Source organism: Diabrotica undecimpunctata, chromosome 9 (genome assembly GCF_040954645.1).
Source record: "Diabrotica undecimpunctata isolate CICGRU chromosome 9, icDiaUnde3, whole genome shotgun sequence".
Taxonomy (NCBI): Eukaryota; Metazoa; Arthropoda; class Insecta; order Coleoptera; family Chrysomelidae; genus Diabrotica; species Diabrotica undecimpunctata.
Window position 1 is genome coordinate 32000502 of NC_092811.1, and position 27365 is coordinate 32027866.

The 27365-nt window shown below is 35.2% G+C and overlaps 1 protein-coding gene across 1 annotated transcript in view; it reads left to right on the top strand.

Annotated features, from left to right (window-relative positions):
- The window catches only part of LOC140450513 (gustatory receptor for sugar taste 64f-like), a 28508-nt gene extending 8723 nt beyond the window's left edge, over positions 1–19785 (top strand). The window contains exons 3-7 of the mRNA XM_072544168.1: positions 5822–5947; positions 10655–10809; positions 12618–12780; positions 13994–14083; positions 19720–19785. Of these exons, the coding sequence (XP_072400269.1) occupies positions 5822–5947; positions 10655–10809; positions 12618–12780; positions 13994–14083; positions 19720–19785 (600 nt within the window). The remainder of the gene's footprint in view (positions 1–5821; positions 5948–10654; positions 10810–12617; positions 12781–13993; positions 14084–19719) is intronic.
- The last annotated feature ends 7580 nt before the right edge of the window (positions 19786–27365 follow it).

Here is a 27365-nt window from a genome sequence, read left to right on the forward strand (position 1 = left end):
CCTTAATCAGTCCAAGCACTTACAGTCAACACCAAGTAGTGACAGTATATTTTAATACAGTTTACCAGTAACCTTCAAATACAATGTCAGACACGTTAGAAATATATTACAGTGACATAGAAATGGACGGCACAGTTACGCCGCCACCATACACCGTTCCAGAATTAATATCACCATTAGGAAACACACCAAAACCTAACACCCCGGGCAAAGGCTGCGAGCCCCTGATAAAGGCTATTTCCAAATTCAAGAACCTTTTCGATGAACCAACCATGGGCATCACAAAAATTCAGAAAGTCCAGTCAATTCCAGTGTCAATCCCGCTGCTCTCACTAGTTCCGCCGCAGCATAAAGGAAAAAAAAATACAGACTGAGACTCCCGAACCAGGTGCTGAGGATAAAAACCAATAATTGAAGCCCCACGAAGGAAGACGTTTTTTTTTAAGAGAGAGGAAGACGATTTTTTGTTTAAGACGATATTTATATTTTTTTTAGGGCGGACATTTTTTATTTCGATGTATTGTAAATTTTTTTAGGGTAACCAACTACCTGGCAAGGAATAAAAATAAAAAAAACTTTGTTCCAAAATTTTTTTTTCCCAGGAAGAGGGGGTGTAACGATGAGTCCAAGCCATCACCGTTAAACCAGCGTGCGCGCGAACCAACCCATGAAGTAGGAGTGTATCGACAGTAGAAAGGGCAAAGCTCCGCTATATAAACGGCAACATTTCCTCATAGAGACAGAATCGACAGGTGTTGACTGAAGGTTCTCTTCTTCCCTACCCCGGCTTGTGGACGTGTTGAGTTCACAAGTTGTTTCCGTCCCATACCGTCTTTACCCGAAAAGCGTGTTGAGCTTTTCACTACCCGTACTCTGAAGCAGTCGTGTTGAGACTGTCGAGGAGTGTCCTATTAACCCGAATCACTTAAGGGACGTGTTGAGTTCCTTTCCTTTCTTTGTACCTATCGTCCGCTGTTATTAAATCGATACAACGTTACCGTAAAATTTCAAATGCACATTCGCTTGCCGATAAGACTGGTTCCATATGACAAGGTCAAACTTAATTTGAATAAATAGGCCAGGTACTGAGAAGACTAAACCAAATTGTAAATATGTACATAAGATTTTTGTCAATTTAATTTAAGGAAGACAATAAAGTTTTATTTTTATTTTGAACTCTGTCTCTGACTGTCTAAAAGCTACCCGGATAGTGACTCCCACGAGAGGACGTCACAGTCTTTTACAGGATAAAATCACTGGCAACGAAAAAAGAATAAAACATTAAATTAAATATTTTTCAACTTAGTAAATAAATTCAATGATTTATTGATTAATTTTGAAACAACCCTGATAAAAACAACAACAAATTACCTTGAAATACAGTAAAAAATAATTAAAATTTAATCAAACAATAACATATTATTGTAGGCATCACAAAGTAAAGAATATTTGCCTCCAAATTTAAACATGGCCTTAATATATAATGACTATAAAAAATCTTGTAAAGTTGTGGAAAAGAAGCCATTGTTTTTGTCCTTAGAGATACTTTTAATTCTTCTTTTAATCTATCGTTTTACAGGCCACAAAAGGACACATGTCAAAAATGCGACTATTTTAAAACTCTGCTCAAAACATTAAATGAAGGGGAAGGGAAAACTAAGATAGAAGTGGAAATGAACCTACACCAAAAAAAGCAGAAGTTATAAAGCAATTAAAGAAGAAAGAAACTGAAGCAGCAAAGAAAAAAGAAGAAAAACATGTTACAGTTTTTGATCTACAGAGAACCTTTCCAGTACCAGTTCTGTCTATATCTGTAGCTTATTACAAACGACAAAAGTGGATTTTCAATTTGTATGTACATAATGAAGTTGAAAACATTGGACATATGTTTCTATGAAACGAAAGTGTTGTTTCGCGTGGTTCTCAAGAGATTATGTCATGTTTGATCAAGTATATTTCTTTTTTGCCTGAAACAACATCCATCCTTAATTTATTTTCTGATAGTTGTGAAGGACAAAATAGGAATATAAAAGTCATTTAGGTCTTGTTAATGAAATGCAAAGAAGCAATTTAGAGGAAATAAATCTAAAATTTTTTGTGTCTGGACACAGTTTTTCAACTCGTATCAAAATTTTGGTGTCATTGAAAGGAAAAAAAATCATCAAAATATATTTGTGCCAGACGACTAAATAAACATAATAAACATTTCAAAGAAAAAGGAGCCTAAATTTTGTACTCATAAAATTGAAAAAAAATGTTTTTTTCAGTACCAATAAATTTATTATTTACTTAATTTATTGAGTTTCCATCTTAATTGTGAAAATTTGTGATTTATGAAAATCTGGTTTAAAGTTCATTTGTTCCATTCCAATTAATTTTGCGCTCTTGACGTAATTTGCTAAGCGGCTTTTGGTCACCCCATAGAGCTTAGCGCTCTTCCGGACAACTAAGTTATCTTTTATTACAGCCTCGACAGCTTGTTTCATAATAAAGGGGTCAAAATCTCTATTAGTTTTTTTGATGTAAATGTTTGGTATTTTTAACAGACTATCCTACAAAATAAAAAAGCCATATTTATTATTTCATAGGGAGACAATGGACAGAGTTAGGAGACTATGGACAACTGTCAATTGTGTTCAGAACGTGTTCAGAAATAGACGATTATTAAGATATAACCTGAAACTAAGTATATGTGTTTATCAAACTCTCGCCAAAATAGAAGATTATACCTAAATACTTGGAAGCATAGCTTACATACAGTGTGGAAATCACTTATGGAATAAAATTGTTTGTGTCCTTATTATAGAAAATAATAAAAAACTCTGGGACACGTTAACTTTTAAATTTAAATGTGCGCTTTTTAAACATAAATCTAAATGTACAGAGTGATCCACGCAGGTCCGGCATAGTCCATAATCCTTATTTTTAATGAAACACCCTGTATATTTTTATGTTTTTAAAAGATTCTTAACAACCTGATTGCAACGAACTATATCATGTAGGGTCTATAATGAATAATACAAGGTGAAATTTTGAAATTAATAATTTATCACGTGTTATGGTATTATTTTTAATTAGCTAAATACAGACAATACACTTCTACTATAAGTGTCAGTATATTGGGGAAAATTTCTGTTTAAAGTTTATTCATTTACCAAATTCCCATCAGTAAACATGAGCACGTGTTGATATTCGCCGTCTCATTCGTCAAGAGGCTATTAAATATAATTTATTAGACAGATTCTCATGTTACAGATCCCAACTTGCCATCATTTTAAATTCAGATTGTATCGTGTTGATTTTTAAATTAATATATTGTGTTATATTTATGTTATAGTTATTGGTAAGTTCTTTATGCTCAGAAAACTAGAAGAGGAATATAAAAACAACGGAATGGAAATAAACTTAGAGAAAACCGAATACCTAACAACAGAAAACAAGGATATGAGAAACCTAGAGATAGACGAGGGAAGACAAATAAATGGAACAGATAAATTCAAGTATTTAGGAACCATAATATCGAACCAGGGAACAACAGAAGAAGATATAAACAACAGACTGAGACAAACAAGAAACTGTATGAGACAACTAAACTCAGTGTTGTGGGATAAGAACATTACGATAAAGACAAAAAAGAGAATATATAATACCCTGACAAGAAGTATCCTAACATATGGGTCCGAAAACTGGACAATAAACAAGAGAAACAGAGGTAGAATAAAAGCAGTAGAAATGGAGTTCCTGAGGAGAAGCTGTAGACTTACAAAAAGAGACAGAATTGAAAACGCAGAGATTAAGCGGAGAATGGGAGTGCAATCAGACATAATCGACTATATAGAGGAGAAGAGACTATCCTGGTACAGCCACGTCAGAAGAGCGGACAGAGGACGCTGGATAAACAAAATCACAGAATGGAGCCCGATTGGAAGAAGAAAGAGAGGAAGACCCCGAAGGTCATTCAGAGATGAAATCGACGAGGCTATGGAGAAAAGAACCCTGTGAGATGGAGACTGGAATGACAGGGAAAATTGGAGAAAACGGTTGAGTGAAGGAAGACAGTGAAAACTGTGGAAATCCTTAGTAGTAGTAGTAGTATTTACTGGTCGTGTTATTTTTTATTCGTGTTTAGTTTAATTGTGATATAATGATTAAGTTTCAAGAAATTCTTACACTAACAGTTTTAAAAGTAAATATTTTTAAAAATCATATGATACATAGGTCGTACATCAGTACGACCCTGTTTGGCTTACACGTGGTTCTATTGACGATTGGGAATTTGTAGAATGAATAGGGTTTAGTAACCGTATTAACATTTTTTGTCATGAATAGGTAAAAACTGTCTAGATAGTCTGCTAATTAAACTAAATCGGTAAATAATGCGGATTGTTATCAATCAGTTGTTGGTTTGTTGACATTTTACATTTATAAAATAATAAATTCCTAATTAAAAGCTAATTTCTTGCAGAAATAAAAATTAAATATTTAACTGAGACTCAACGAATTGACATTTTAATGATGATCGGTTACGGGGAGAATAGTAGAAGTAGCAAACTTTTTTAATCAGAGGTATCCTCAGTTGTCTAATATTGCACAAGATACTGTGTCTAAAATTTATGCACAATTCAGAGAACTTGGACATGTCAAACTTTGTACAGGAGCTAACAGAAGACGATCCAGATTTCTGCGAAAGAATGATAGATAAAATTAACACAAATGAAATAGCTCTTGGCCCAATTCTTTTTTCTGATGAATCTGCTGAAAAGTTGAATGTTTGGGCAGTTATTATAGGAGATATAGGAGATCATATTATTGGTCCTATATTTGTAGATGGTAATTTGACAGCGGAAAAATATTTAAGCATGCTAAGAGACGATATTCTTCCTCAGTTGGCTAACTTATATCCCAATCCAATAGATCTGACCCTACCGCATGAAACTGTCTGGTTCCAGCAGGACGGTGCAACACCCCATTATGCTTTAATGGTGAGAAATTACTTGAATGAAATCTTCTTCAATAAATGGATTGGACGAAGGGGTACTATTGAGTGACCAGCTAGGTCGCCAGATCTTATGCCTTTGGATTTTTTTCTGTGGTGTTATCTCAAGAACAAAGTATTTGCAACACAACCAACTAGCATTTAAGACCTCAAAGAAAGGATAACTACAGAAATACGGAATATTTCACCTCAAACTTTAAACAAAGTTCGGGAGTTTTATAGGAGACTGTGTTATTGCCAAATTATACTTAATTTTAAAATTTCACCTTTTATTATTCATAATAGACCCTACATGATATAGTTCGTTGAGATGAGGTTGTTAAGTAGCTTTTAAAAACATAAAAATATACAGGGTGTTTCATTTAAAATACAGATTATGGACTATGCCAGACTTGCGTGGATCACCCTGTACATTCAAATTTAAGTTTAAAAAGCGCACATTTAAATTTAAAAGTTAAGGTATCTCAACGTTTTTTATTATTTTCTAAAATAAGGACAAAAACAATTTTATTCCATAAGTGGTTTCCACACTGTATATACAACCATATTGTACTATATGAAATTACATAATACTTACCACAAACACAAAATATTCAATATTTTTAACACTATGTTTTTACTAGAGTTCTCACTCGGTACACACGAAACCTTATTTACTATGATTCTTTTAGCAATTCAGTGAAGTCGCTAATCATATTTTTCCCGTGAAATTTAAACGTGCCCATTCTCTCCTTGTGTCCAAAGTCTCCCAGGCCTCCATTACGCCATATAAAAAAGTTAAAGAACTGCACGTTTGACAATTAATTATTTATTTGCACTTTTCAGTTTATCAACCTTTGCAATGTATTTTCATGGAGTTTCATAGACAGCTTTATTATGATCATGAGTATTGCTTTGGCTTATAGATTTAAACAGATTCACTACTATTTAAAACTCGGCATAAATAAAAAGGTAAGATAATTGAGCTTGATTTAAAGCTTAGAAAGAAAATAGACATTCCGTTATGAGCATCTATGCTTTTGGTATGTACCCCAGTCCCAAGCTGGCCTGTAGTATTATACATAATTTCTTGTACAGAAGGTCATCAAAAATTCCGTCACGATCAAGGACCTTTGATACGGAATATCGTGAACCTTTCAACAAGTCCCAAATATGGCACCAATAACAGATCCTTTGATACTTTAAGTTATCACCTAGCATATCATCATCATCTTTGGATCGACAATTCTCTGTGGATCCTGGTCTGCTCTAAGATTAGTCGCCATTCTGTTCAGTCTCTGGCAACGAGTTGCCATCTTCGATCTCTAGTATCTCTAATTGGTCTCAACTTCGTCTAACCACCAGGTTTATTCGTCTTTTAATTTCTTCACTTGTTTTATTGGTAGTATTCACTAGAGAGCCGAGGTATGTGAAGCTGTCAACACGTTCAAAGATATGACTTCCAAATGCTGTTTCTCGTTTCTCATTTGCTATAGGATCCTTAGTATCCAACATGTACTTGTTTTTGTCTTTGTTGATAACCATATCGACTTGTTTCATCGCCGTTTTCAATGCTAGGAAATATTGCTCAACATATTGCTTGACACGACCTATTATGTCAATGTCATCAGCGTATACTAAGATTTGTATCGATCTATTGTAAATAGTACCGCCATCTCTAATTCGTGTCTCGGACTGTCTTTTTCAAGGCAATGTTAAATAGGAGGCAAGCCAGGACATCCCCTTGTCTGAGTCCATCCTTTATCTCAACGGACTGAGAATTTTCTCCCTGTATCCTAACGCTGGCTTATACGTTAGACATCGTCATTCTCTTTAATCGGATAAGTTTTTCTGGTATAGCAAACTTACTCATTTATTGCTATAGTACTGTTCTCTTGACACTGTTTCGACGTTAAATTCCAATGTTTTCTCGAGGATCTGTCTGATTGAATGAATCTGGTCAATTGTTGATATTTCTGGAGTAAATCTGGCTTGGTATTTTCCAACTATGCCAACTGTGTAAGCTTGTAGTCTTTTGTAGAGAATATTTGCTAGTATTTTGTAAGCAGTTGTTAACAGGGTGATACCTCTGTAGTTGTCACACTGAAGCTGATCGCCTTTTTTATGTAACGGGTATAACACTCCTTGAGACCATTTACAGGGCATGGTCTCATGTTGCCAGACAAGAAGTAAAATTCTACACATTGCTTGTAGCAGAGCGTCGCCACCATTCTTGTAGAGCTCACTGCAAATTTGATCAGTTTCTGGTGCTTTAATACTTTTAAGCGTTTTAATGGCTTGGGCAACCTCTTTAGTGGTAGGTGGTGTTTCGTTAGAGTTAAATAGATTCCAATCATTTCGATCTGCTACGGTGTTATCTGCTTCTTCGATATAATTTATCGTTAAATTTTGCGTCGAAAAATTCAACCCGTCGGTTCAAGATTAAGGTCGTATCACTTAGGATATTCCCTTCTCCATCCTTTCAGCTCCCTATCCTTGGCTTAAACTCTCTACTCATTTTGTCTACATTTCTATGTTAAACGAGTTTTGTTTTGATTTCTTAGCCATTCTATGTTTTCTAACTGCTTTTCTTCAAATTGCCTTTTTTCTTAAATGTAATCTTTTTTCTTCCCTTTTTAGGGTCCAGTATTCTTCCTTTGCTCTTCTTGTGCATTGTAACGTTATAAACGTCACATCTCTATTAATTTATATTTAAATAATTATTTCATTTTAATTTGCTTATTAATTTCTTTATCTTCAGTTTAATTTTCACTATTTTTTATTTTAAAACTAGTTGGCGCCCTCTGTTTTTCTCTTCTTCCTCTGTCTTTATTTTCTCTCTCCTTCTGTCCCGTAGAATAAATATTCGCCCTCTCTCTTTTTGTCCGGCAGACTATTCTGTTCCGTGTTGATAGACAAGCTAGTTTCATGATATCTATAGCAACATCCTATGACATCTGTGCTAACTTCATTTAGTCTCCCACTTTCTGTCAAAACAACTTTTATAAGGTGGTGGAATTATTTTTTGCCTCTTTTTGAAATTTTTAAAAGAAGGCAAAAATTATTATAGGACTCATTTTTATGGTCTACAAATTCTCTTGGGTTTATTGGCATATCAAAACTTTATTGGGTTATTTGGATTTGTTGACCAGATCGAATTGATTGGCCATATTCAATTATAACAACTACTAATCAGGACATACAGCCACATGTGACTGCAGCTCTCCAGAAGCCACAACTTAATTGGAGGACCTAACAACTAGAACACACAAGCAGCCCATCGAAGCAATAAGTAGCACTTATTAACTGTTAAGCCTTGGCAGGGTTAATTATTGTTTTTTTATTCTTTTAAATAAATATGTTTGGTTAAAATTTGTCTTATTTGCTATCAGCTGAGAACTCAGGTTTAATCCCTAGTTGAAGACAAGACGAACTCACCCTTGAGATACTGAGCTAGGCAAGGTATACACGATAAGCTCCCATGGTTGATTGAGGTATTATTTTTACAATAGTACTTCAATTCTCTTTGGTAGTCTTATCGTTACAGCATCTAGCCTGATCTATCTTTAGGTATGCTCTATTTTTGTTTTATGTTGCTTCTTGGCACTCCTCGTCAAATCATTCATTTTGTCTAACTGGTTTTATTTTCCCCAATATTTCCGATGACTTCTCAGTTATTATATTTCTAGATTTTGTCCACAATTCCTTCACATTTTCCCCCGCTTCCAGGCTCCCTATTTCCTCATCCAGTTGTCTCCTATACTCTCTCGCAACGGTTTCAATGCGCAGACTATCAACATTAATAATTCTGTCTTGTTTTATATGTTTATCCTTCTTTATGTTTGAAATTCTTCCTCTGATTTTTGCCATTACAAGAAAGTGGTCACTATCTATGTTTGGACCTCGGTAGCTTCTGACATCTATGAGATCGGAAGAATGCCTTGCATCTATTAGGATGTGATCTATATGATTGACGGTTTTGTTGTCAAGTGATTTCCATGTTCCTTTGTGTATTTTGTTATGGGGAAATTTTGTTCCTCCTGTTATCATGTTTTTGGCGCTTGCAAAGTTTATTAGAGTCAACCCGTTATCATTTCACCCTTCATGCAAGCCCAAAAAGGGACCCTTTTTGCCCAAAACCCTAATTTCCATTTCTCCCGCTCTCGTTTGCTCCGACTCTGCTTCTCATTGGAGTTCTTCTTCTTCTTCCTATGCTGTCTCTATTAACGGAGGTCCACATTTCTAAAAGTTTCTGTGTTTTGCAACGTGGAATAATTCGTCTACAGTCATGTTTGTCCCGTCTCGAATATTTCGCAGCCATTACTTCCTCTTTCTACCTATTCCCGTTTTGCCATCGACTCTACCCTGCATGATGACCTGCAGAAGACAATATTTATCAGAGTATCATTGGAGTTGGTTACCATAATCTTCCACAGAGTAGGAAAGTATACAGTTAGTGACGCTAACAGGATACAGCGTCATATTTTGCGCATTACTGCCTCATTTAAACCCCATCACCTAGGATATAAGAGGAATTATAAGATTATATAAAATAACTATTTTTGATCAATAAAAGTAACAGAACAAAACATGTTTGTTCATATATTAAGGGAACCGGTTGATGTATAATAATTGTCCATTTTCTTTCATGCTAGACTTAGCTTAATATTAATTAAAAAAAAATGATCTAATATTTTATGATGGAAAGTGGTGGGTGGTGGTATAATGCACAAAACAAAAATAAATTAATCAGCTCTCAAATATCCGAGAGTTAATTGGGAGGGGTCGGGGTAGATGGCGAAATCTCAGATCGTATCAAAAAATTTCAAATAAAAAAGTTGCAGATACCTACTATAAAAATCTTTTTTATAACATTTTTAAAATCACCTCAAAATTATCGAGAAAAATGAAAATGGTCTTTTTTCGATGATTTCTTTTTTTTGTTTTTGATTTTTGTGAAATGTTTTAAATTTTAATGAAATTAGGTAAAATATAGTTTAATATGTTCTTACTTACACATTTTTTTTATCTAAAAGTTTAATCAAATCAAATCAGTAATTTTTTTTTCAATTTCTATGTATTTTTTATATAGATATTTGAACAAAGATATGCAGAAGTAAAAAAAAAAGAAAACAATTTCACCATGGAATTGTTCTTTGAAAAAAAAAGGAAGATATTAAAAAAAAACACAAGGATCTCGGAAACTTTTGGATTTATTTTTCTAAGAAAATGTTGCGATAATTAAAAATATATTCAAGAAGAAACTTTCACCAAGTTTTATTTAAAAAATTGAATAACCTTTACAGAAATGAAAAATAAAACCAGAAACATCGAAAAAAGGCAATTTTATTTTTCTTGGTAATTTTGAGGTTATGATAAAAATGTTATATAACAAAAGTTGTAGATTTTTACATTTTCTACAATTTTTGCATTTAAAATGTTTTAATAGGATGTCAAATTTCACTGGAAATTAAAAAAAACCTTCTTTAAACCCCCAAATCATCCGGAAACTTTTAAGCTGTTTAATTTATTTCTATTTTGTGTGTTATACCCCTATCTACCACTTTTCGTCATAAAACTTTAGATAACATTTTTTTTTCACCTTTTTTTACTTATTTGCCTAATGTGTGCATATATGTCTTGTAAACAATAAACATAAAAGTTTTCATTTTTTTTTAGTATGATTCAATAATATTTTGGCAAAAAATTCGTGATGATTATTCGCAAGTAGCGATACTATGTCAAAAAGTTAATCGAAAAATGGGCAATCTCATTGTCATTTCTTTTGGAGCTAACATGTATTTCATTGTTACTCAGTTGTACAAAGGATTAGTGTAAGTAATCAAACTTTTCAATTATTTTTTGGGTAAAGTGTTATTTTAAATATTTAATATAATTTTAAAAATGCATAAAAATAAAAATAAAGTAGAATTTTTAAAGGAAACTCTATGTGGTAGAAAGACACGGATCTAGAAATTCATAATAGGGGGGGGCTAGACTTATATTCGGGGGGACCGAAAATATTATTATTATTATATATTATTATTAACTTCTTCTTCTTCTACTGCTTGGAGATCTTTCGATCTGTTTAATTCTGAAGCTGCCTCTGGTTAATTTCCTGGGAGGTAGATTGCCAATTATCCCTCCATCTTTTAGGTGGTCTTCCTGGAGGTCTTGAACCTGGCGGGTTATTTTCTAAGGCAATTTTTGGGAGTCTATTCCCATCCATTCGTCTTACATGACTGTACCACATCCTTTTATGCTGCCTTCCCCATCTTACAATATCTTAAATTTTGCACTGCTCTCTAACGTTTGTATTTCTCACCCTGTCTCTTCTTGTTTTGCCCACTATTGTTCTTAGGGTTTTCATCTCGGCAACCCTTAGCTTTTCCCCTTATTATTAACTAAGGGGAAAATTCACTTCCTACGGTATAATAATGATTGAGCTCTAGGTGACTAGGTATGCTGGAGTATCTCCCAAAAATTTTCGTACACATCTGAACGTTGCGAAGAGTACAGCATTCTGCATGGTCTTATACAAATGTTCATTTAGACACAGGTTTTTTGTTTTCTCGGAGGTTCTTCGGAATGACTTCAGTAGTGGATAAAATAATAGAGATTGTCTGAATACCTTCCATTCTCCATTGTCTTCGTATTTGAGTTATGCCGTTCCTTATATTCAATTGCAGCAAATGCCTGGTGTCTCCCGGTAAGGGTCTCTGACGATATATTTCATGTAATTTTTGGTTGGAATAACCTGTTCCTGAATGTTGAGTAAGGAACCTTCTGTTCCCTTCTAGGGAACATCTTTCCTGATGACAACCAATAGTTCGACGCCGTATTGTCGGCATAGTCTTTGCTGACTTCATTCTGATGTCGCTCATTTAGAAGTCCCCTTCCTCCTCAATACCGTGTTAATGTCTATAATATCCATAATGTCTAATTTCAACTACACTACAATGATGACGTGTTTGTGCTTTCGTGAGGTGTGTTCGTACTCTCCGCTGAAGCTTTTCTATATCTATATTATATAAGCCCAGAATCCTTTGGGCAAACCTTCTCTCTAACTATATTAAAAACACGGCACCTGTCTAGACCGAAGTGCGTACTAATACAATTCTAGAAGGTTTCTACAGTTTTTAACATCTAATCTAGGTGATTTCGAGTGGAAGCCATTCATTTCAAATCATCTATATACAACACATGATTCAGCTTCGCTACTATATTATTGTTTTTTTTGATAAAACCTGAGTCAGATTTTGATAAAAGCCCTGTAGACCCCTCGGTATTCGCGCCTGGTAATAGACTATTTTAGATTGCATATTTGAATTCTACTCATCAAAATACCCAAGAAATAGTAGAAATTTTATATGGGACAAAACATTTGTTTTCCAGCGCAAATAAAGTTTTTGGTATCCAAATTTATGGCACTGTTAAAACTAAATTTTTACTGAATAAACAAATCCAAAAATAACAAAATTGCTGTTACTCTTAATATCGACTTGTAAGTAAGCAATATTTGAACACGCTTGTATTCTATGGCTGTCGGTTTTGAACTAGATGCTCTTAATTTCGGTACTGTTTATTAGTAAGGCGGATACCGTAAGTTTTTTTATTGAACTACATTTTACATATTTTTCAGAACAAGAAGAACTATTGTAGATCAGTGCTATTTCATGTACTCATTCGGATTATTATTATTAAGAACAATCTTTGTCATTTACTATGGCTCTATGGTTCAATTAGAGTCTAAAAAACCTTTAAGCTATTTGGTCTCATTAAGAAATGAAGCGTTTAATTTGGAGGTAGGTAAATCTTCTTTTAGACATAATGGACCGACGGGTTTTATACGAAATGTAGGGGAAATATTGAGGTAGCTGGTTCGATGATTTGAAAGCAAATATTTAAAAACTATATTCTCACCTTCCTATGTTTTTTTAGATAAAATAGATACAACTCTCGAAGGACCAGCAACCAATAGGTCGCAAAATTGCGGATTATTAATAGTGTAGTAAATTTGAAAATAGAGTAATTAAAATAAGATTTCCGGTAAAAATATTTTTATCTTATGATTTATATATATAAATAGCAGTATCGGAATTGCCAACAAATCACCCTATTGAATGATAATAAAAAACAATAAATGTTCAAATAAAATGTTTTTGAATACACAACGGTTCATATTAAATTCTTAAAACTAAATAAATACGGTTTATAGATGAAAAAAGTTTAGTTGTACATCCGGCAACTTGTAATTTGTCGGACCGGCATCTACGAAATATTGGCACGAAAATTGTCGACTTCTTTTGTATAAATTGTAATAGCAGGTACATACTTACATATATTATGCACTTACACTGAATTTAACTGAGGTAACTATTTAATGTGTTGAGAGGCGAAAGATATGAATTACTTCAAGTTATACTGGAAGGAAAAGTACAGAGCAAAAGATCAGTAGGAAGACACCAGAACTCGTGGCTGAAAGACCTGAGGAGATGGTTCGACCGCTCATCCGCAGAAATCTTTCGCACAGCAGTTTCCAAAACTACAATTGCCATTTGGATCGCCAACCTTCGAAAGGAGACGGCGCCATGGGAAGAAGAACTATTTAATAAAAATAAAGTTAATTGAAATTTGCTTCTATTTGAGAAGCGGGAAAAGGATTTACTTGTTTTTAGTTGAGAAACCAAAGAGGGAGTTTTGAATAGCGTTTATTTGAGAAGACAAAGACGAAGTTTTGAAGGTAGTTTGGTTTGAATAGTTGAATGTAAAAAAAAACTGACAGGCGGGAAGATACGATACAGTATGAAGTCTACAAACTCTTGTAGAAAAGAAAATTTTCTACACGAAATATTTCTATTTTCTATGATGTATGATTTTGCCTTTACGTAAATCTAAACTATACTTGAACTGCAATCATCAACAATCTATCTTAACGACTTTAAGTGTAGTTAGAGGGCTGAAAAAATTAACTTATTATACAATCAACTTTTTTTCTAAACTTTTTGTATGTTTTAGTCACAAAGGTTTATTCTTCAAGTCTATACTCAAAATACTTCATTATCTGGAGGGGAGTATTTTATTGTTACTAGGGGTCTATTATTTCAGGTAAGTATTAAAGCTACTGTTTATGCAAAAAGCACTTCGAAGCAATTGCCGTCTTTTCGGGAAAAATTATATAAACAGCACTATATTATTATAATTTCGTAGGACTTTTTTTTTCGTCTTTATAGAGGGGGGGGTCTGGAATCTTCAAAAGACATCTCAGTCCAGGACGCCGCCTGACTAACTTTGGTGCAGGATTCGTTCTTCGTACTCCCGGCGACAGTTCGCGAGGTACTTTAAAATGCCCTCTCGTCGCCTAGTCTACGCCGAACGCCTACGTGCTAAACCAGACCCTCCTCTGTCATCCAGCGATCCGGAAGCGGAATGGCCGCTTTAAGGCCGGTATCACTGCCGAAACACTACCTTTATTCATTCATTCTCCATTCGTACACATCCACACTCTATTCATCAGCAAGGAGGCTCCCTGTCTTGTTCCAGGTAGCGCTTAGGAGACACTCATCGCTCCTAGTTCGGCATCATTCCCAGATGGGCATTTCCTCCTTCCCCACAGTCTGACTCACGCATTCTAACTCATACAGTGTGACCCACTTTTCTAGCTTCACATTTCAGCATCATTCACTCTTACCTTTAGCTTTGGTCCAGCTGTCTTTCTTCCTCTTCCTTTTTCTTGATCACTGCACGGATATAGCTGTGTATGTTAGTCCAACCTAATTTATTTTCAATCATTCTCTCAATCATTTCTCTCACTGTTACAAAATTCACACCTGTCTCTCTCTCCATTCTGTTCCTTTCCACTATCCATCTGCTGCAATCTAACATCGTATGTGTCACAGTGTCCGAGTATCCACAGTATAGGCATTAATCTGTATCAGCCTTTCCGATCCTATAGAGGTAGGCCCTAAAACACCCGTGTCCTGTGAGCACCTGCGTCAGGAAATAATCCAGCCGCCGTGGCCACAGTCCACCTAATCTCTTATGTTAGGGATCAGCATTTTCGTCCACTGTGCCACATCTTCCGTGTTGTTCCATTCTTCTTGCCATCTTTCAACTGACCTTTCCCTTTCCTGTCTTCTTTCGGTCACAGTAAGGTTTGGGTCTCTTCTCTCATAAAGCTCTTTTCTTTCCACCGCCAAAACATGCAACGGAACACATCCAGTGATGGTCCATAAGGCTGCCGTAGACACAGTCCTGTAGGCGCATGCCACTCGCAACAGACTTGTTCTGTCCACTAGTGTCATGAGACTCCTATAGGCCGTTATCTCTACCGCCTTGCTCCAGACTGGTGTCACGTAGAGGACGATCGACTGTACAACACCGTGTAAGACCCTCATCCTTTTGGATTTGGGTCCTCCAATGTTCGGCATCATCCTCCCCAACGCAGCCGCACTATTCGCAGCCTTCCTGACCACCTCCCGCACGTGCTCCCTTTATTTTCCATTCTGGTGCAATGTCACTCCTAGATACTTTACTTGTTTCTTGGGTGTTAGACATGCTCCCGCACATTTTAATTCAATATTTTGTCTGTTCCTTGTCCCCTTCAGAATGATGGCTTCGGTTTTCTCTGTCGCAAGTTTCAGTCCGTGCTGCGTCATCCATTTCTTTACGACGCCGTCTGCGTTTCGAATTTCGTAGGACCTGAAATTCTGTATCGTACATCACTTTTTTTTGCAGAAATGTTTAGAACATTGGTGGAAAATCTATTGCCTAAGATGAATAACGTCGGGAGAGGTTCTAGATGAAAGGCTTCGGTGGCTTATGTATAATGTATCTGCATGTGTTGCCGAATAATGTCGGCTTGGTTTCTAAAACATACATACAAATACATACATACTAAAACAAATAGATTGAGTCGCCTCTAGAAAAACAATGACAAACCATCAAGTACCTAGTAAATTTTCTTATTTCAGTGTCCTTATTTTAGTCATTCGAAATCGCCATTGCATTTTAGGTACCATATACACTATACAGTATAAAAAAATTTATTAAAATCCTTTGTAAAAGGTATATATTAAAAAAAAATATATACCTTTTACAAAGGATTTTAATAAATGTTTTTAATATATGGTATACAGCCAAATACAGGAACGTAGATTCCTTGTGGACTATACAGTATGTTAGAATAGCGGGTACATACGTCTCTATTGTTCAGGAATTAATCCAAAACTCTGGAAAGCTACAAATATTTGAAAAAAATAACAATTACAAGCTTTCGGCATTGGGACTCTCAAAAACTCATTGGAGAGGTAACGGTTATCTTAAAATAACTGCTGGCAACGTCGTCGTCACAGCAGCTGCATATGATGAAGACATTGACAGGTTCTATAGTCGTTCAGAAAAAACTATTAGCGTTATTCCCAATGATGAACTAGTCACAATTCTAATAGATTTTAAAGCCGAAGCAGGGTCATCTAATGAAAATATTGAACGAGTATTGGGCAGTAATTTACTGAGGCAGAAAAACCCACGTAGATTGTACACATGGCGTAGCCCAAATGGACGGACAAGAAATCAAATAGATTACATTCTAATAAGATAAAGATGAAAATCCTCGGCCATTAACTGTAAAACATACTCGGGCGCAGATGTTAGAAGTGACTATTAACTCCTAGTATTAAACGTCAGACTTCGTCTTTAAGTCCTTAAAAGGAGACTCCTAAAGAAAATCATGTCACTAAAGTCCTCAAAATGAATGAATTCCAACAAGACTTAGAAGAAAACTTAGAAGAACATTAATTAACAAAATTATAAAACACAATAAAATACCGGAAGAATGGATAACGAGCAAACTAATTCTACTATTCAAAAAAGGAGATAATAAACTGCCAGAAAACTACAGAGGTATAAACTTGTTAAATACTATCCTAAAACTTATAACTACAATTTTACGAGAAATAAAGAATCAGGGGATAAGTTTTGCAGATCAATAACAGGTTTTCGTACTGGAAGATCGTGCGCAGATACAATATTCATCAAAAAGCAAATTACTGAGTATAATAGAATAGCATTCCTGTGTCTTTGACTTAAAGAAAGCCTTTGACAGAGTAAGGCTCAAAAATGTAATCAATCTTTTGTATAATAGAGAAGTTCCCCAAAATATCATAGAAACAATTAAAAGCATCTACTAAAACAACAAAAATGGAAGTCAGAATAGATGGACAACGTACAGAACCTATAGAAACAGGCAGCGGAATAAAACAAGGGGACTCATTGAGCCCCATGCTCTTCAATTTAATAATGGATGAAATCATCAAAAGCGTTAACAAATGAAGATAATACAGAATGGGAAACACACAAATAAAAATACTCTGTTTCGCAGAAGACTCAATATTGATAGCTCAAGATGAAGATAGTCTGCAAAGACTGGTCCACAGATTTAAAATAAGAGGAAAAGAATTTAATATGACAATCTCTTTTCAGAAAACTAGAACAATAGTAATCTGCAAAGAACCAATCAAATGTAAAATAGAAATTTATGGCATCAGTATTGAACAAGAAATGGAAATAAAATACCTTGGAATTACACTGTCCATCAATGGAGAACTGGACAAAGAAGTGAGAGATCAAGTACAAAAATCAAGTAGACTGGTATGATGCCTTAATAACACTATATGGCGAAACAGACCCATTAACACTGAGACCATCAGAGTAAGATCAATAATGACATATGCTTCAGAAACAAGACCCGACAGATAGCCACAATACAAAGGCTACTGGAAACGGCAGAGATGAGAGTACTCAGAAGAATTACATAAATACGCTGAGTATTTGTAATATACAGTGACAATGGACACTAAATGGAAAAAAAAAATAATGGAACAACTACATAAGCAGAATGGAGGAGACCCGTGTCGTCAAAATAGCAAGAGATAAGTCACCAATCGACAGGAGAAGTATCGGGCGACCGCGCAAAAGATGGAGTGATAACCTTTAATAGAGGTGTTAATCCGCCAATGAACAAGCAGAATTTTGTTCTTCTGAAAATTAATACTTTTTTAATATCATAAAACATATTTTATAAAAAGGTACTTACCTGTCATTCGTTTCAACGCCGTAGACTTGCTTTTCACGGTTGGATCATGTGTTGCCTTGTTTTTATCACTCATTGTCAAAGTTGTCGCCTCAAATGTGGCATCTGTTCGTGCTCTTATTTTGTCTGTCATTTTCCTATCATAAAAGATTTGGACCGAGCGATTGTGAGTTTAGAAAGTTCATCACTATATTCACTATTCTCTGCAGCTTTCATTTTTGCATTGAATTTGTCAGATTCACTGCATGTGTCAGTACGCGGATATCCAAAACTTCACTTCTAAAAATGTCTCGATATGTCTGGTAAGCAACTTTAATTTCCGGATATTTTTCTTGAAACAGCAAAAACATTTTCCGTATATTTAAAGTTTCAGATAGATAGGTCTTAGATTGATTGTCACGTAGATTGTAACGACTTTGTCACGCTTTAAAAGATTCAATATGTGAACGAACAGTCTCTAGAATACCTGGTTTTAATTTTCTATAATTGTTTCCACTATTTCTATCTTTGGGTGCAAAACCTGCCCTCTTTAACGATTTCTGTAAATGTTGAAGTTTACTTGCAGTAATCCCGTGTACTGCAAAACAAATACTTAAGACAAAGAGTTTCTGTGATATTTTGTGTTATTGAATCATCATTGTCGTCCCAATCAGGATTTATTCGTACTCTGCACAGATAACTTGAGTTGTGAAACTTTGCCTCATTCTTATTTTTTGCCCTTGATAGTCGTTTCTGTACATTTATTAGGGTTATTAAAGAACAAAGCTACAAATTTTGCTCGTCATGCAATAATAATAAGTTGAAATAATCTAGAATACGATCGAAATCCGTTGGATCGTAACCTTATTTTCTTCATAACCTCGTACATTTTTCTTTTTTCCATCAGGCTTTTCCCTATTAGCCATACATCATCAGTAGCATTACAGCTCGTTATGAGCCAAAGCCTTCTTCAGAACAATCTTCTATTCGCCCCTGTCTCTGGCAACTCTTCTCCATGCTTTAATTCCGATGGATTTTAGATCCTCCTCTATGTTATCTTGATACCTAAGTTTTGGTCTTCCTCTGGCTCGTCTTTCCACTAGTCCTCTTCGGTCGAAAATTTTTCTGATCGTTGCATCTTCATCTCGCCTAATTATATGTCCTATCCATCGAAGGCGTGCTAATTTAATACATTTTACAACGTCAGGTTCCCCAAAACTTCTATATAACTCAAAGTTGTAGCGCCTATGCCACAAACCCTGTTCTTGGATTCCTTCATATACTATTAGCCATTATAAGATAATATTATATTGAACTCACACTGAACAATACTGTATAATAATAATTTTTGGCACAAAACAATCAGCTTTTCTGTTGTTTGTAAACAAACTAACCAATCTAATCACGAAAAATATACACGTGACACGCAGGCGTGGCAAGCGATATTGCTTGGGTGACAATTGGCAATCATTGTTTTTACCCAATTACGCGTGGACAAATATCGTTTTCTCTTTCGTATTTGTTAAAATCTACAAGACTACGTATTTAACTAAATTTCACACATTTATTGACATCCCCTTTTTTCTCCCAACATGCTTCATATACATTTTGTAGTGTGCCATTAAGCAATATTTTAGTTTTGAATGTTTTAACTTTAAAAAATTTGTTGTAGATGGCCGCAGTAATTATTACATATGAACTATTTATGGTGCAAGCTGGCATTACAATTTATTTATAAATTTTTCACTTTTAAAAAAATACATATAGCTATGTAGATGTAAGTAAACCAGAGTATATATTTAAAATAAAATTATTTCGTATTTAGTTTTGTGTTTTATTACATATGATTTCCAAATAAACATGAAACCTTGTCAGATACAGTAGCGCACCTACCTCCAATTTGAGTCCTTAACATGTGTAACAGTATCGGAATAGGGCCCTGGGGGGGATTTAACCTCCAAAACCCCTCCTCTGGGTGCGCCACTGGTCAGATATTCTTCTTTCTATTGGGAGTCATCGTTGTACAGACGGTGGATATGAATTAAAATATTTTCATTTCAACGAACGTAACCGAAAATAGTTCACTTTTTTAGTCATTAATGATTTTATACAATAAGCAGCGGTTTTAACCCGGTAGCGGTACCTGCAAGATACGATGACCCGCTCACCTTTGCTTTACTCTCCAGTAGTTCACCGCTCGCCCCTTTTGGTCAAGAACGCTTAACATACAGTTCATCTAATTTACATACCGTTGCACGTCATTATCTACGTCAGAGATCGAAGTTGACATAGTTGCCAAAGTATAAAAAATTCCTGAATCCATTTTAAATCAAATAGGTCACATAATTAAATAAATTAAATAAATTAATATTTAATATAAATAAATAGAAACAAAACAAGAGTTCAAAAATAATCTTGTTAAAAACAATTTGAGCCGCTTGTTTAAAAAACAACATAGTTTAATTAATAGTAAATAATAAAAACAAAACTAAAGTCTTAACACCGCAACTGTCAAATAAGTGTTACCAATTTATGCCAAAATTTCACCTTCGTTCGATTACAGTTACAGTGTGTTCCGAACAAATGTTCTTCATAAAAACGCTTTATAATGCATTTATACAAATTAAATGAAACATATTGTTGTGTATTTTTTTAAGTTAACATTAATAGAAGCTCCCTATACGTGAAATAAAATCTTAACTGTCTTTTCCTTGTTATTTCGATATACTCTGTACGAGTACTAGAAACCAATTCGCTAAGAATTTTGCTTAGTTGAAAAGATATGTTGTGGAATGCAAGTTTTAGATTCCCCATGTCTCTCTTAACACCTTTATCAACGTCTGTTTTTGCCTTGCAATTCTTAGAAGGCACAGATTAAAGCGGAATTCTTGAATTTGGTTTCGAAAATTAGTCTACGATTTTATTATCAGATGTCGCTACATTGCGTCTATACGAAGCCATGTTATAGTTGCTTCCTAAGACAGAGAAGAATTATTTCACGTTCAGAGCGCTTGCGAAAGCCGTTCTGATGATGCCTATTGGGCTGAAATACGTATAAACGGATGCGCAAGCTCCCTATACGTGAAATAAAATCTTAACTGTCTTTTCCTTGTTATTTCGATATACTCTGTACGAGTACTAGAAACCAATTCGCTAAGAATTTTGCTTAGTTGAAAAGATATGTTGTGGAATGCAAGTTTTAGATTCCCCATGTCTCTCTTAACACCTTTATCAACGTCTGTTTTTGCCTTGCAATTCTTAGAAGGCACAGATTAAAGCGGAATTCTTGAATTTGGTTTCGAAAATTAGTCTACGATTTTATTATCAGATGTCGCTACATTGCGTCTATACGAAGCCATGTTATAGTTGCTTCCTAAGACAGAGAAGAATTATTTCACGTTCAGAGCGCTTGCGAAAGCCGTTCTGATGATGCCTATTGGGCTGAAATACGTATAAACGGATGCGCAAGCTCCCTATACGTGAAATAAAATCTTAACTGTCTTTTCCTTGTTCCTTATTAATAGAAATCTTTAAATATTATTTCTACGCGTATATAATAAAATATGTCTAGTGGCTGTAATGCCAGTGTACTCGGCAAAGTGATTCTAAAAAAGAACACACCTACCGCCTAAATATTTCGTGTTGGTATCATGTGACCTCACGGGCTATGACGCGGATTACGCGAAAACAACGTGCAAAGGTAAGTAAATTAGATGAGGTATATGTATTAAGTAAATGTTTATGCCCGAGGGCGACTATCGTTCAAACACGAGGGCCTCTGGCTCGAGGTTACATTTGTCGAAGATGGATGTAGAAACAGCAACAACGATGATTTTATCATCATTCAATCTTCGCTTATCCATTGCTGGACATAGATCTCCCTCATAATTTTCCATCTATTTTGATCTTGTGCCTCTTGCATCCAATTCCTATGACAACGTTTTAGATCGTCAGTCCAACGTGTTGGTGGACGACTTCTGCTTCGGAATTCATCATCTCTTGGTCTCCATTCCAGTATCCGCTTTGTCCATCTATTATCTGTCATTCGAGCCACGTGACCTGCCCAGTTCCATTTCAGTGTTGCTACTCTCTCTACTGCATCAGCCACTCCTGTTCTTTGTCGTAGCTGGCGATTTGGGATCTTGTCTCGTAGTGAAACGCCCAACATAGCACGCTCCATCGTCCTTTGACACACACGGATCTTTTGAACTATTCTCCTTGTCATGGTCAACGTTTCCGCATCGTAAGTTAACACTGGCAAAACACACTGATTAAACGTTTTTCTTTTAAGCCATATTGGTATATCAGACGATTTGACAATATGGTTCAGCTTGCCGAAGGCTGCCCAAGTCAGTCTTATACGACGGAGAAGCTCAACGGTTTGTTTATCTTTTCCTATGCGGATCTCATGACCTAGGTATTTATAGGCCATTACCTGGTCTATGGATCTTGTTCCTACGCAATATCTTCGCTGACTACAAGATTTGACATCATCTGGGTTTTAGATATATTTAGTTTCAATCCCCCTTCTAGCGAGGAAAGGTAGAGCTGATTTAAAAGTTCTTTGGCCTCATCTATCCTATCAGCTATTAGTACAATGTCATCTGCAAAGTGCAAACCTTAGATGGCTAAGCTTTTCTCCGTTTATGTTTATGCCCTTGTCGGTCAGTTTTGCCCTTTTACATATATATTCCAAAAGCGTAGTGAACAACTTCGGCGATATGGTGTCCCCCTGGCGTACTCCACGTTGTATCGGGAATTGACGATCACCCACTCTAACACTGGCTGTTGCGTTTTGGTATATGTGTTTAATTATATTTATATACCGATAGTCAATTCGGCATTCTGTCAAGGCTTCCAACATTTTTTGTTGATTTACGGTGTCGAATGCCTTTTCATAGTCGACAAATATTAAAGCTAGTGGTTTATTATATTCACTGCATTTTTCTACAAGATTTTTTATTACCAGTAGGTGATCGTTTGTTCCATAGCCTTTTCTAAAACCCGCCTGTTCTATGGGCTGATAAAATTCCAATTTATTTTCTAGTCGTTTCGTAATTATTTTTGTAAATAGTTTATAAATATGTGAAAGTAGACTTATGGGCCTGTAATTCCTGAGGTTGGTAGCATCCCCTTTTTTATGAAGTATGATAATTTCTGCGGTATACCACTGGGTTGGTGTTATTGCTTCCTGCAAACATCTAGTGAATAGTTTGGCAAGGACCTGTCATAATCTTTTTCCAGCCACTTTCAAGGCATCTGCCACTATTTCATCGCATCCGGGGGACTTATTGTTTTTAATTTCTTGCACTGACCTTCGAACTTCATTGGGTGTTACGTCCGGTAAAATTTCAGATCCCTGATTGATTATCTTTGGTAATGATCCACTCCGGTTATATTGCTGTTCTTTGTATAGTTGTCTATAAAAACTCCCTATCGTGTTCATAATTTGAACTCTATCCTCAATGATTTGCCCCTGTTCATTTCTTAATTTGTGGACGTTTTTTCTTCCAATGGACATGCTCTGTCTGAGTACTTTCAAGCTTTTGTTTTTTTCTATTACTCTAGTTATTTCCATCGTATTGTATCGTCTCAGATCTTTTCTAACTTCCTTTTTAATTTTCTTATTTAAAATTCTTAGTTCATTTTGGTTATGATCCTGATTTTCCCTAAACAGAAGTTTTCTTCTTTCCTCTAGAAGATGTTTTGTGTTGTGGCTTAATTTTTTGTTATTGTTTTCAGGACGAGGACAGTATTTCTTTTCAGCTTCTTTCAATATTTGAGTAATATTATTGTTCATTTATTGTTTGATAATTTTATACCGACAGCAAAAAAGACCCGAGAGAAGACATTGGGAGATACTGGGTACACCCCATTTTTTTATGCAGGCTGATTGAAAGCCAGTAAATAATTTTATATCCAAAGCTAATACAATTCTATATGTACTAACATAACATAAATAAAATATGTCTAGTGGCTGTAATGCCAGTGTACTCGGCAAAGTGTTTCTAGAAAAAGAACACACCTACCGCCTAAATATTTCGTGTTGGTATCATGTGACCTCACGGGCTATGACGCCGATGACGTGCAACGGAATGTAAATTAGATGAAGTATAGAAGGATAGTTCCATCGTCCAAATATGTCTGTTACCGCAGCACGTGGCTGTGACGTAAGTGTGGGGATTACGAGCGATTATCGACCTTATTGCTCTGTAAACTTTTACGGAAGATAAACTTTTACGAAGAATTGGTCATTAAAAATCTAGTTAACCGTTCTTGCTTTTTGGTACCTTTCTACATCTACATACCTACTATTAGTCTAGCGAATAAAAAATAAAATGAAAGTATTTACAAATGAAAAGTTTTTAACAAAAATTACTAAGTATACAATCCCGAAGAAGTCTGCCAATGAATCTGTCCAGCGGCGGCTCCCTGCTTCAGCGGGTTGGTGAGTTTCGATTCAGCCGCCCAGTCTGAGTCATATGATGATTGCAGCCGATTATTCTGGATCAGACGCAGATGTTTAAAATACTGGTTGGTCGACCATGTAAAAGAACATCCGTTTTATCTTCATTTTTCCAATGCCTAAACGGAGTCTTTCATATAATACACACCAAGTCATTAATTTACCCACCATTTAATATAGTCTTCTGCAGGTCATCATGCAGGGTAGAGTCGATGGCAAAAAGGGAATAAGTAGAAAGAGGAAATCATGGCTGCGAAATATTCGAGACTGGATAAACATGACTGTAGACGAATTATTCCACGTTGCAAAAGACAAAGAAACTTTTAGAAATGTGGTCGCCAACCTCCGTTAATGGAGACAGCATAGGAAGAAGAAGAAGAAGTCATTACTTGGATTTATGTCTGTCTAAAATTATTTTTGTCCAATCGAAATCCACGAGAACACTTTATATCCGAAATCCGAAACAAACCACAGAGAAATGTACCTATTAATAAAGTGCACTAAACAAATAAAATTAATACTTTACACTAATAAATACTATACACTATACTATATAAAAAATATCTATATAATAGACTTAATTTCAAAATATTGTCGCTGAGAGAAATTTCCGAAAAATAGGAATGCCAACCAACAGTGGGTGAAGACGAATAATATATTTATAGACGGAACTGCACTCACCAGTTTTCTCAGCTATCACTAAGGATAGGCTGACGTCACGTTGCCATGGCAACCGTCAACGCTAATGCACATGCATTTTGCATTCCAAATAATATATTCACCTATTCCTGAATACTAAGATTCAGTACACGGCTAGTGACACAGGTCAGGACTTGACCTTCAAGTACGTACCGCTAATAAAGCTAGTTGTCTTTTTAATTTTTAGATTAATTAAAAGAGAATAAATAATTGATTTCAGAATTTAGATATAATAATGTTGCTTTCATTTTTTATTTATTTGTCTCAATTTAATTATATTTTTTTGGTGAACCTCACCTTCACCTACTTCACCTGGCCGGCCGCCGCTGAATCTGTCAACCTATTTCCAAGCTGAGCGATCGCCTATAGGTCCATTTTCAAAAAAATGAAGTCTGTTTATTAATCGTATAACGAATTATTTTGCCTACCACATAGGGTATTATTAAAGGGGGTTGAAAATTGGGAACAGAAACTATTGGGGTGGAGATAGGGTAAGCAAAATAAATCGAAACGGCTCTCAGGGTTTATTTGGAGTATCTGGGTCGTAAATAAGTGAATTTGCAAAAAATGGACATGTGTTGTTTTTCAAATAAACGCTTCAATTAGTAGATTATGTTACATTAATGCATCACCCTCCCCAATTTATTGTCGTACTATAAATGAACTAACTTGATTAAACATAATTCATAAATATTAAATTTATATTATTAGATAATGTCGTCGTTATCGCTTTTGGATTTTTAGAAATGTACCTGTTTAATTTTATTCACTTTTTCAAGGCTTCTTTCAATGACAACTGAATAAAAATTAAAATTCTGAAGAGAAATGATGACAATGTAAGGTACGTCCCTTTTATTATTTGATTTTTATCAAATGTCAAATCAGGCATATAGCATGAAGGAAATCTTCATATCTGATATAAAACAAATGAAATTTGTGAAATGTAAGAATCGGTTTGTGATCAGACGACCTCATACATTATAAATAAACAGTAGGTGTCAGGAAAGATTAATACTATTAAATATTGAAAATATTTCATTCAGACTTATCTAAATGACAGTCTTTATTTACAAACACGAAATGAGCTGCAGTATCTGTTTGGTGGACACTTGATGTGTTTTGATAAATATCAATAGGTGAAAGGTAATAAACAGATATACATCGTATACCAGTGGTGGAACAAGAAAATAACAGGGTATTAGAATTTTATTATTTTTTAAAATGTTTTGATTTTAGATAACTCTATATCTTCTTTTGTGATTTCTATATATTTACCATCATCACTTTCCTCTTCTTTAGCTTCTGTTCTAATACTGTCTCCAGATTAATGTTCGTTCTTATATGAATGAATTAAAGCTTTATTCTATTAGAAAACCCTAAAAGTAGAAGCTCTTTATTCGCGGGGTAGATGTTCCGTAAATATACCGCGAATACATTACCCGTGAATATGGAATGGTAATTTATACGGGATTAGAGGGGATACAGGCAAAATACCCCAAGATTGGCTGGAGTCAATATTCATCCCACTACCAAAAAAGCCAAACCCACAACACTGCAATGAGTTCCGTCTGATAAGCCTTATGAGTCATGCAGTAAAAGTCCTACTAAAAATCGTACATAATCGTATCTATAGAAAGTGCGAAACAATCATCGGAGACGATCAGTTTGGATTCAGAGCCGGCATGGGAACGAGAGAAGCCCTGTTCAGTTTACTAGTTCTCGCCCAAAAATGCTACGACCAACAGAAAGATATATTTATATGCTTTATAGACTTCGAAAAAGCATTTGATAGAGTAAGACACGACCTACTATTAGAACGTTTGCAAGAAGTCGGTTTAGATGGAAAAGACATTAAATTCTTAAAAAACTTGTACTGGAACCAAAACGCCAGAGTTAGGATCGAAGGTTCCACATCCGCAGAAGTAGAAATTAGGAGGGGAGTTAGACAGGGATGTGTTTTGTCGCCTCTGCTGTTTAATCTTTACTCCGAGTTTCTATTTAAAGAAGCATTGGAGGATTCCAAGGATGGAGTCAATGTGAATGGCGTAAATATCAACAGTATCAGATACGCCGATTATACAGTGCTAATTGCGGATTCCGACTTAGGTCTACAACGACTCATCGACAAGACCAACTCGACCTGTGAGCAATTT